This window comes from Melospiza melodia, chromosome 3, assembly GCF_035770615.1.
Source record: "Melospiza melodia melodia isolate bMelMel2 chromosome 3, bMelMel2.pri, whole genome shotgun sequence".
Classification (NCBI taxonomy): Eukaryota; Metazoa; Chordata; class Aves; order Passeriformes; family Passerellidae; genus Melospiza; species Melospiza melodia.
In genome coordinates this window covers 5,937,603-5,950,450 of record NC_086196.1, presented here as the reverse complement: position 1 = coordinate 5,950,450, position 12,848 = coordinate 5,937,603, and the positions used below count along the sequence as shown (strand labels likewise).

The 12,848-nt window shown below is 33.7% G+C and overlaps 1 protein-coding gene across 2 annotated transcripts in view; it reads right to left on the bottom strand.

Annotated features, from left to right (window-relative positions):
* The window catches only part of CSMD1 (CUB and Sushi multiple domains 1), a 1,060,835-nt gene that overhangs the window by 253,196 nt on the left and 794,791 nt on the right, over positions 1–12,848 (bottom strand). For both annotated transcript variants that reach the window (XM_063150718.1, XM_063150717.1), the window contains exon 13: positions 708–890. In XM_063150718.1, coding sequence (XP_063006788.1) covers positions 708–890 — 183 coding nt within the window. The remainder of the gene's footprint in view (positions 1–707; positions 891–12,848) is intronic.

Sequence of the window (12,848 nt, the reverse complement as noted above, 5' to 3'; positions counted from 1 at the left end):
AACTGGAGTGCCTAATATACCTGTGTACTTGAATGATTTGCTCTATTTTACAAGAAAGGAAGCAAAAAGAAAAGGAAAAACCCCAACTCAACCCAACTAAACTGTACCCCCCCAAAAAAACCCCACAAAAACAAACAAACACAAAAAAAACCCCCAAGCAAACACACAAAAAAAACCCCACTAACCCAACAACCCTCTTTTAACAAATATATTTGATCTTTTAAAACAAAAATCACAACTAATGACCTTTCCTAAACTTTTCCTATGTTTGATATTCTTAACTTCTTTATATTCATATTCACACCTTTGTGATATATCACATAAAAAAAAAAGAAAGCCAATCTTATGTGGGTTTGCAGGCTGTTTTGCACTGCCTGAATGAAACCTGTGCGTGCCACAGAGTCCTTTTTAATGCTTTTCTGCTATTAGGAATTGCTCATTTAGAATCTAATTCAACATACATTTACATGAAGAGTGTTAAGTGGTTCAATTACATAGAAAATGAGTGTAAAGTACATTGTAAAAACAGTCCTGCGTGACGTTCCCCATAAATGAGCCACCAAGACAATTGAAAAAAAAGAAAAAACATGATGGAAAAAATCTTCAAGGTACTTTGAAGTATTTTCCTGTTGATTAGTCACAAAAGTTAAGAAATGCAAGAGGTTAAGGTCAGAAAAATAACACAGAAAAAATATAATAATTCTTACAAACGCAGCTGGGTTTGTTGCCAGACCACTGGTTATTTTGTTGACATGTAATTGTTCTCTCTCCCACCAGTTCGAAAGCTGCTTGACATTCAAAGGTAAGGGTGTCTCCATGCAGAAAACTGCTGCCGGTCCTTTTCCCATATGATGGAATTCCAGGATCTCCACAACCTCCTTTCTCTATTTCTGAATATTGAAAAATTCAAATGCAATAATAAGGAACATACATTTTCAATCAATTCATATGTCAGTATCAGAAATATTCTCAAAATATTTGGCGTTATACATTAAACTAATATTTACAGCTGAAAATTAACTAGAGGTAAATGCTGTGCAACAGCCTCAAGGATGACTCAAGATCTAAAGTTCTTTGACAAGCTAATAGCTTCCATACCTGCATTGCTGCATTGCTGAAAATAACAAAATACTTATATTTAACTGCATGACTGCACCAAATTACCACATATTTGAAGGTAAAATTATAGAGCCACAGTCTCCATCCCACCCATGGAGACATAGTAGATATAGATAATTTTTCTTGCAAAGAAGTACTCGCACTAAAGATTCTCTTAACTCTCACATCTGCAATCCCATTTATAAGTCTATTAACAATATGATTAAGAGTATAAAATTTCCTAATAGAGTCAATAGACTTCAGTTTAAAATAGCTGAAGTATAATAAAAGCAAAATTGAGGATTTATTTCTTAATCACAAACTTCAAATTAGAGCCACGTTTTTCCCAGCTGCATTCAGCTATGCTGAAAATAAATTAACATTTTGGATAATACTTCAAGATATTCTCTAGGAGCTCTGTTTCTTAAATTACTTAATTTATAGATCTCAAATCTACATAAACCAGATAAGGCTATAAAAAATTCAAGTGTTATGAAATTTATGAATACTGTAAGTATTGGAAAGAAAATATAAGTATTAATTGCCTATGACAGAATCATCTTACAAAACACTATACACATGGCTGCTCATCAAAAACTGAAGACTCCATTTATTTGCTATTAAATTGAAAACAATTTTTTTAAATTAACTTGCCTTTGATCAGAAAAAATAACAACAAAACACTTCTGATTCTATAAACTCTGTTGCTGCACATGTAATGAAATTATGCAAATCTGATTCAAAATGAATGTACAGATGAAGTTCTTGGTATTTAAATACTTTACAGTTCAGTCTAAGGTATGAAATCAGAAACATTCAAGATAACAAGAAAATTCAACTCACTGAATTAAATAGTAACATAACACAATTGAAAATGTTTGCTGTCAAATATTGTTAAATCAAATTCTGTTAAATCCTGGCAGAAGTGCATACCTTGACTCAGCAACAGAAATTTTAAGATACAGGATACAAAATTATGACATGTGAAGTAAATCCACTATGTTTACACAGTTCAAACAATCATTAACAGATTGTTGACAGACATTCTGAGAAATGTATAGCACATATTTCACAATGTGATAGTTTTTTAGACCTGCTAATGATGCTGTGCCTGATGCACCCATTATTATTTTATTTAAATAATTTGTCGGAGCAGTAAGTTAGAATGTATAAATTATTAAAAACATTTTTCAAAATGTCCAGCACACAAATACAAAACACAAATAAAACATTGTGAGAGAAATTTTATAAAGAATATTTATAAATAATGATTTTAAATTATACCTACAAATGCTTTAATATTGCTCCTATTTGTCTGCTCCCACTGAGATATTGACTTTCACTTCCACAGAATAGCACTGAAAACTTGTGTTTTCAGCTATGCACATTTCCACATACTTCATGAAAATGTGGGGAGCCACAGAAAATTGGAATACACATTTTAATGACATTTTAGAAGTTCATCTCCCCCAATGACAGTAAGCTGTATCTAATCCAGCATGTGAGAATGAACTCTTTGCCAAACTTAGGAGACAAACCAAATCCTTTTATATTCTTACTGTATCACCCTTCGTCCAGGAATGTCCATATGGGCATATAGTGGTATATGATTCAGATTTGTAAATATCTTATTTTAAAGCACAAAAACCATTCACAAATTAAAAATATTAACACTAAATTCAGATAAAACATTTAAAATATGTTTCATTCCTTGGAAAAATGGTTTTAATAAAATATGTGTTATTAAAAAAACCTGACTGATAAATTTCAGGTTCTGTAAAACACAATAGATAGATTTTTGAATCAATTCATTTTATATTTAAAAGCCAAATAACTCAAAAAATGTCAAAAATAATTACAATAACTTTATTTATATTTAAACATTCAGGGTCTGTGCGTGTTTGTTCAACATAAAAACAATACATAAAATATGGCTGATTTACAAAACACTTCTGAGGATGTCTTATTTGCATTTTGACAATAAATAGCTGGAAAAATTCCATCCAGGTGTAGGAATCCATTTCTTCACAAACCTTAAATTGAAGACTGTATGTATCCCTAACAGGAAATCTACTCTAGTCAAAAGTTATTCAGGCTGAGAGACAACACTCATTGCAATTCACAGAATCATCATAGGATCATAGAATTTGGGTTTGAAGGGGCCTTAAAGATCTCCTAGTTCTAGCCCCTTTGTCATGGACAGGAATACCTTTCACTCAGCCCAAGTTCCTCAGAACTGGCCCGGCCTTTAATGCTCCCAGGGATGAGGTATCCACAACTTTTCTTGGCAACCTGTTCCAGGGCCTCAGCACCCTCACAAGAAAGAGTTTCTTCCTAAAATCAATTCTAGAGCTACCCTCCTATTGGAAACAGGGAGCCGCCGACCAAGGAATGAATGATGAGTAGGACTCCATGGATATCAGAAGGCTAATTATTAGTTTATTATACTATATTATGCTATACTACGTTACACTATGTTACATTACATCTAAACTGAATCTGCCAAGCACCCACCAGAATCCCATGGCTGTCAGCTGACCGCCCTGATACACATACACATGGATTCAATGGGTCAGTGAATCAAAACACTCACACTAGAACCCAATTACCAATTCCCTTCAGGTAAACAATCTTCCACAATGCGTTCCACTTTGGCACAGCACAGGCGCAGCAAATGAGATAAGAATTGTTTTGGTCATTCTTTTCTCTGCTTCTCTCACTGCCTCTCTCTGGTTCAGAGAATGTGAATCCCACACCCTCCTTCAGTTTAAAACCATTCCCCCTTGCCCTGTCGTTAGATGCTGTTATGAAAAGTACCTCTGCAGCTCTCTTGAAGGCTCCCATTAGGTACAGGTAGGTGCTCTAAGGTGCTCACAGAAAGGGCTGGCAAGCATCAAACCAGGCTGCTCAGGGAAGTGGCTGAGTCACCATCCCAGCAGTATTTATACAATATGTAGATGTGGCACTGAGGGACATCATTTAGTTGGGGAACTTGGTTAATGGTTGGACTGATGATCTTAAATGATTCTCTGATTCTCTTTAGTCAAAAGCTACATTTCATTACATTAACAATCCAAAACTATGGGAAGACGCAGAAGTCCACAAAAATGGTTTTGTATTTACACATAAATAGTCTTTCTTTAGATCTAGAGTAGTAGGGGTGTAGCAATTTTCAAAATTTTTCTGTCCTCTGTGGTTTTGTATAGTTGTTTTACCTGTTTGACTTGTACTGATTTAGTCATTGTACAATTTTGTACATTGTAAAATGTCTAAATGCAGCTGAGATGCATTGTGTGTATTGCTCCAACACATGTATGGATGATTGTGTTTCATAAATGAAGAAATGCCCTGTATCAGTTTGCTAAAAAGAGAACATTTCAGACCAATTCCATTGAAGTTGTGTTGAGCTCTTAAAAAAATCCTATGGGATAGAAAATGTTCTTAAAATAACAAAGATGAAAATAAAATCTATGCTAACCTATTTAGCACGGCAATTAAAGCCCTGGTTTTTAGGATGATTCTGTGTACTCATTCAATGTTGAACCTCTTTTGATGTGAGTTCTTAGAGCTCCGTGAACTTCATGAAGTTTGCACATAAACTCTCAAGCCTAAATTTAAACATCAGTTCCCTCTGGTTAACAAAATATTAATATTGATCTTATGCAATTGTTCTTGGCTTTCATGTACCCTCTTTCAATAGCCTTGGGAAACAGACTTTTCATCTTGTTTGTAAACTAGAAATATTTACTCAGTTTCAGGGAATATTCTTTCTTTCATGTTAGAAGAATGACAACATTAGATTTCTGACTGTAAGGTCATATCTCTCTGAATTTAATTGAAAGACATTTCTGTTGATCTGTTTTCTTTCAAATGAAGAAATATGGTGATTCAAAAGTCATATTAAGCATTTAAATATGCATCATGACTACTATTTGAAAGGTGTCACATTGCAATTCAAGTATTTTTTGATGTAAGGACTTTGACTATGGTATCTGAAATGTTTAATAAAATAATTCATGGCTTAGATTTTGAACTCTTAAACTTGCTATTCGTGGAAAGAGTAATTAATTGTTTTTCCTCTCTTGTTACTAGATTATAAATACACAGTTTAAATTAAATTCTTACTGTTGCTACATTTTCATTCACACTATCCAATAGTCTAGCTTAGACAATTAGTGAATCATCTAAGCATTAAATCTGAATCTGGATACAATCCAAAGAGTATAAAAAATGATCTCACATATTAATAATTCAGATGCATAAATACAATTTAAACTAAATACATGTTTTAACACATGTGACAAGCAAAAATCAATTTTTGAGCTATAAAATAAACTTCAGGTTTTTATCAGATAGTTGAAGTCAATAGCTTTAAAACCTAATTATTTTACAATATTTCATAATTATAATCTTATTTATAGTCAAGATAGATTAAGGGAAGCTGTGAACTGGTGCAAATATACATTTACCCCCCTCCAAAAAAAAAAGGAAAGGAGAGTTTAACATTTAAACTCCAAGAGGTCACAAAAATTCATGTTCCATATACGAGAAAAGGGATGATTTATTTTATTTCCTCTTATTCCTCATGCCTTCATGCCTCCCTTTGCTAACAGTCATAATACCAAATGTAGTTTAAAAACACAAAGGAGATACTCTTATGCAAGCAAACCCTTATAAAATAAGAAGGGATAGAAAGATGCTCAGGATTGCAGAAGAAAAGGAATATTATATACATGATTCCTGCAATGGAACATGGGAACTACTACTAAAAAAGAGAATGGGAAATCAAAACTGATACAAAAAAATATTTCAGATAGCACATAATTGGACTGTAAAAGTGGCTATTAAAGCTAAAATGAGGTTGGCCTACCACTAAAAAGAGGATGGCCTTACATGACAATTTTATAAATGATCACAATTTTATCATTATTCCAGTAAATTTCTTCAAAGAAATTTAACAGTGCAATTTATTATCATTCTCCAAATATAAAAAGAGAAGGCCTTCACAGATCATATAGTGCCCTGCTGCATTTTAAGAGGCTCTCACATTTTCTCTGAAATGTTTTGTCCTTGCTGTTATCAAAAAGACCACAGATTATATCCAGTAGATTAATTTTTGCTGCTTCCACCTTATTGCATTCTGTATCAATACTAAAAAAAAAAACCAAACATGTCTTTAGAATCAGATTGATGAAAAAACCCAATTTTTCTAGGAAGTCAATTTAAACTAACAGCTCACTATCATAGCATATGGTGGCTTGCTGGTAATAATAGCACTGTATTGCATCATATCCTATACAAATCCTTGAAAAAAATAAAGCAGAAAACAAATTTTACAATATGTGTTGTAAGTTTAATATATACTGTGTACTTAAATATTATGAATGTTATTACAGAAAGCAGAAAAAGAAAATGTTTGTTTATTTACAATAAATGTTACATGTTCAGGGGTTAATGCAGATCAAATATGAACAGCAATAAGGAAAAAGCTTTTTGTTGCTTGTAGCAAAAAAAAAAGGTATGATACCTACTAACCAAGCATGATAAATTCATTACCAAAATTTGTAAAAAAATAAATATGGGAAAAAAATCATTATTATGAGTTTGCAGGCACAATGATAGGTTCTGATTTGATTAGGACTAGGACTCCAGCAATAGAGGCTCCGGCATACTAAATAATTCTATGAAACTGTAAGCTATTGAAAATGTTAAGAATTATTAGGAAAGGAACAGTGAACAAAACAGAGATTATCATTCTGTCCTCACACAAAAACATTCACAAATTTCATTTGCATGTTGAATTTTGCATATAGTACTGCTCTTCCATTTAAAAAAGGTAACATTAGAACTAGGAGAGGAAAACAAAAGATCAAAGTTACTGAGGAAATGAGAACCAGTTAAATAAGTTGAAAATCTCTTTTTCTGGGCAGTGAAATACATGTGTTCAAAAAGTTGTTGGACAAATACATGGAAGAAAATCTTCTTGGGAGACAAATTATTTAAGGCATGCATCACTGGAAACAGAAAATATTCTGTTTCTTAATTTATCACCATATAATTCAGCATTTTTTCCTTAAACACCTATTATTGTCAAGTACCAATATGCTTTTGGTCTCGCTGTAGATTTGTATTCTAATGTTTTGTGATAAGAAACATGATATTGTTCAAATTAGTGTTCATCTTGCTTTACTACTAGAAATAGCAGGGTCTGTCAGCACAAAGGACCGAGCAGCGCCCTGGACAAAAAGTTAGCACGGAGTTATCCTGTGGAAATGTACTTGGAATATTATGGAAAATGGGAAGCACAGGAAAAAGGAAGTGCAGCTGCCTCAGAAATTATCAGAACAAGGTTAGGGTGAATATTGTGAAAAGGCAAACCACAGAATGAAGCAGAAGGCAGTGACAAAACTTGAAGAATTAAATTGTCCTTAAAATTAAGAGAAAGAAAAATAGCTTGCAGGAAAGGGGAATGAAGAACATTTTCTCTTATCTAGATAAAAATGTTTAAATAAAATTAAAAGAAGGGCAGGATAGGAAGAGAACAGCTTAAGGACCGTTTAGAAAATGCAGACACATACAAGGGAACGGGCCCAATTAAATTCAGTACTGAAACTGAAGTAGTCAATGAACTATTAGCAATTATCTTCAAGAATTTATGGAGAACAAGGGAGATCCCACATGACTGAGCAAGGTCATATGTATTGCCTGGCTCAAAAACTGGAGAGAAGAACCAAGGTATTAAAAAAATACCCGTGTATCAAATGGGTCTCCTCCGACTAGGAAAATTATATGCTTTATCTTCCTTTATAAGTGAGTATCCTTCAACATCTGTACTTAAAATTATCTTAAGTCCTGACAAGAAAGACATGGTAGCAATCTAGAAAGAAAATCAATGAGCTGCTACTAGCAAATCAATTGCAACAGGATTGTAAAACCAACACTGATCCTTAGCAAAGTGATGGAACCACCAACATAAAAATACTATTTCTAACGGGTTAAAGGACAAAAATATAATTACCAGTAGTTAACATCGTTTTATGGAAAATGTGCCATGTCATACAAACAATATATTATTCAGATTATAAACTCAGATGACACAATATATTTGGACTTTGAACCTTTTAAATTAGTAGCACATGGCATTCTTATTAAGAACTGGCATCATGGCAAATTAATTTAGCACACAGTAAATGGATTGCAATTAAATAATAACGGTATTTTGAAGCAAAAATGTGAATAAAGAATAAACATTAGATGATAGAACTTCTTCAATTACCTTAATCTATACTTTTTAATCCCAATCCTAAGAGTTTATTACAGAAATATTACAGAAAAATAGGTAAACAACACCGCCGCACTATTTCAAGATGCTTTAACCTGACATATATTATGGGTGTAGTCTACTCAAGCACATACACCCATATAAGCACTGCTTTTCTCATACTCTTAAAATAAAGCCTCACCAAAATCTCAAGCCTATGGCAGCTGAATATTTTGCAAAATAAAATTAATGTTAAATGGGAATACCTTATTTTCCCTGAGTATCCACTTCAGTACCTTACAGTGGGTGTGCCTCCACGTTAAAGACCAGGAGTGATAAGTACAGATCCATAGTAGAAAATTAAAGATTACAATCATGTGTGGATTTGCTGGAGCTTCAACTCAGTACTTTTCTAATGCTGGTTGTAGAAGCAGTAAGTGCTCAAACAGAAAATGCTAGCTTTGGAAGCAACTGAATGTACCAATATTAGCACAGTGTGGACATCCAAATAATTTTCCCTTATGATATTTCAGCAAAGAAGAAAGAAGAAGGAAGCATTGCTCCAAAAATATTCTTCTGAAGGAAAAAAAAACCAAAAAAAACCCAACATCTTTGGGCCTTACGCTCCTCTCCTACATTCTGCCCCTGCAGGACAAATCCTGCCTTCTAGTGCTGGACTCAGTCCAGCACCTCTTAACTTTTTTTGGCAATGCACAATTTCTCAAGATCCCAAAGTTTCTCTCTTTGATTAACTTTGAGATTTTATTGCATGGACACTCTTTCCATCTAGATAAAATTTGCTTTTTTTCTTATCTGTATCTTGTATGTTTTGAGTATTTTTGCTTTTCCTCCAGCCTTGTTGGCTCCTGTCCCATTGGTCACCCAAGAATTCTGGGGTGGTGCCCTAGGGAGAGCTGGGATTAAGCAAGACAAACTTTCCTTCTCTTTCCAAAGATGTCAACATGGCCAAGGCTTAACAACAGGAGGGTTTTTTTCCCCCAAAGAAAACACACTTTCTGAGGAACATAACACAAAACTACTGTGTAAACAAAGGAAATCTCACAGCTTTCAGTCTGGAAGTCATTCTGGAAGCTATTCCATATAAACATACCCATATGTACATGTAAATGTTTTGCAGGCATAGTATAAATGCACAAAAATAAATAAACAAATAACTAAAATTCATGTGCTTATTTCAGTGATAGCAATTAAAAACTGAAATTTCACAGAGGCACATAGGGGAGTCTTCATGAGCATTAACTATCTATTTGACTTTGATTAGATAGACGGGACTTAGTCTTAAAATTCCATTCAACGTCTTGATTTTCCATTTTTACATCCAGAAGGAAAAAGGAAGGAGGACAGGTTGGGTTATGATGGAGATTTAACAGTATTGGTTATTTTGCTGAAAAAAAGCCTCTCTGAATATGGTTTGTATGTAGAGGTTAGCTGAACAAACCTAAAAACCCCATCAAACTGCTACATGGAAATCCTGTGTCTGTTACCATATAACAAAGCTTAACTGTAGCCTTCATAGAGTAACCAGGATACAATTAAAATCTGTTCATTAAAAAAAAAAATCATAAAAAGGTATTTTAAGAAGTGTTTGACAAATGCAATGTTGTTTTGGTTTGCTGCTTGTGAGTTTTTGGTTTTGATTTTTTCCCAAACAGCACAAGCCAGGGGATAATGTATTTTTTGGGGGGTTTTTTTATGCTGTTCCTATCAGGTACATGTTCTGGTGAAAGCACATCCAAATGTCTATAATGTAGACAAGCAAACAGATTAGGAATGCTCAGATTGTTTTATATACTTTCAATATTGGCAGATTAAAGGACAATCCCAATAAATAGGTTGCACTCACTTTTCTTGAGCATATTGTGAGTTGAAATTAAGACTAGAATTAAGTGAATTTATGGAAATTAGGAAAAAATAAAAATTGAATATTTTTTTACATCTGATTCTTGCTAAAATCTGTTAAAATTCATCCTCTTTCCTCTGCATATTAATTTTACCCAAAAAAAAACCACAGGAGGAACCTCTGGCCATGGTTCCAAGAAGCTGATTAGATTTTGAACCAAACTTAATATGATAATATTTGGAAACACAGTCCAGCAAAGTTCAGTTGCAAGCTGAATAAACTTGAGAAATGATGCTCACCAAAACTCATTCACCTTTTCTACGGCATGCTAATACAGTACAATAGAAAAATTAACAGATGAAAGCTTTTTTATCATGTTCTCTCTAAAGGTGACTGCAGAAAAACATTTTACTGTTTCAGAGGACATATAGACATTAGAAAACTGAAAGTGGCAACAAATATTAGGACCCTGGAATTATCAAAGACAGATAGATTGAAATGTGGTGAGTACTGCAAATCATAGGAAATATCAAAAAAGGTTTGTATCTTCTAGTTTTTTTCTTTTTGAAGCACCTAGAGTCTTAGTTCTGCAAGGAAGGCTATGCAAGTGCACACATGCTAATATCACGGTGTAGCATTGAATCAAAGCCAAATTTATTCACTATCTGAAAGAAATGGTCCTAAATTTCTTTTCTTTCAAATGATTGGAAAAACACATCAACAGGCATGACTGGAGATATAGACTGGAAACAGTTTACATATGCATTTACAAGGACTCATGCTTCATTTATTTTTTATATTACAACTGATACTGTGAAAGTATTTGCAAAACATTCACTGCTTTCTTTTGCATCTACTTGTCATGATTTTGTTTCAAAGTAAATAGTGCTCTGCTTTCCAAAAGTTTCTTCAGCATCGCACTATTCTTTGGACGCTGAAAGGAAAAATAAAGACCCTTTGAAAAGACTACTAATGCCAAACCTATGAGTGAATTGCAAAGGAAATGCTGTTTTAAAATCTTTCCAAGAAGGGTGCATAGTGTCCTACTGAAGAGAGGCCTGGCCATGGCTCTGCTGGCCCAGAAAGGTCAGAGGAGAGGTGAAGGGACAAGGCAGTAGCAAACTGTTTTTCACTGACAGTCAACTCATTGGATTCAGCTTCACCTGCACATATATCCCATTTCATGCAGTTAATTACTTTTTGCACTTAAAAAACTTCAATCTACAATCTTTTATGAGTGATGTTCTGAGAACAACAAGACTCCATATTTCAGATGATCCCTTTTCTAGTAAATGTTGTTAATTCTTTATGATTAGAATAAAATTGAGTTTTCAGAAATGTTCATATGCAAACAGAGCTTGCAAACACACACAATGCTAAGATATTGTACCTTTTGGTAACTTAATTCAGCAATTTTCATGTATAATAAAGAGTCTGAATGGATTTTTTTATATGCTGCCATATATGCAAGAAAGAAATCAAATGCACAAAATGCACAAATGCACAATGAAACTTGTCCTTGATAATGTTTTAGATTAGGAAGTACTGTTTTTCTCAAATTTCACAACAAAATAAGCACAAGTCATTATTTCAACTGAATAACAAACCCCTTTAATCTAAATTGCTAATAAAATGAGAGAGCAATATAAAAAATGCTGTTCTGGAGGATGTGCTGACTTTGCATCAAGTGGAGGTGTTTGTATGTCACATCAATTTCAGTCAAAGTGTAAAATTTATGTCTGTTTATGAGCTGAATTGATAAATCATGCAGTGGTTGAAAGGACTTGGGAAAGATAAAAAGCACTGAAGAACTCTGAAGAACTCTTCAGTGAAATCAATGCTCTTTTTAGAGGGTCTCACTAATAGACAACTGCATGTCAGAATCAAAATCTTCAACTGTTGCTTAGTATTTCCCACAGATCTTTATTTAGTACCAATTACCAGTATGGTGTTTTCAATAATATTTGAGATTCAAATAAAATTTTCCATTTGAAATCATGTAACTGAGTAATCAACAGTGACATTTGAGAAATTCAATAAATGAATTTCCATATACTATACCTACTATAATGAAGGTACGAATGATGCAGAAACTGTTTAATGACCCAAATCTGACCATCTTTTGTCTTTTCATGCTGTTAGTTACTGAAAGAAAACCATACCAATGAACATCAAAATCCTAAAAACTGCAATTTACTTTATTGAGATGATAATAGGAATCTAGCCTGGCTTAAAAAGATGGAAAAATGAATATGAACAAGAAATTCCAGATCTTTTAAAAATCTCAATAAAATGAATCTACTGTACAAAAATATCATTATGTGGGTCGTGCCGAGTTCCAGTATGGCATTTCTAAGACACCAGTTTTACTAAATAAATTTACACCCTATATGAGAAGTTAGCAGTGATGGAGATGGGTCTACAGTGGACAGGAATCAGGACTCCAAGGATCTGGATGCAATCAGGTGAAGATTTGTATGGAGAACACTGATGTCATACACCATCACGCTGGTGATAAAGCCCTGGCAAGGCACCTTTGTACCTCTGTATATCCTGGCCTGCCTGTGAAGAGCACCTCTGATCCCCCTCCCCTAAAACCTAGGGGTGGCGTCTCGGCCATGGAATGAC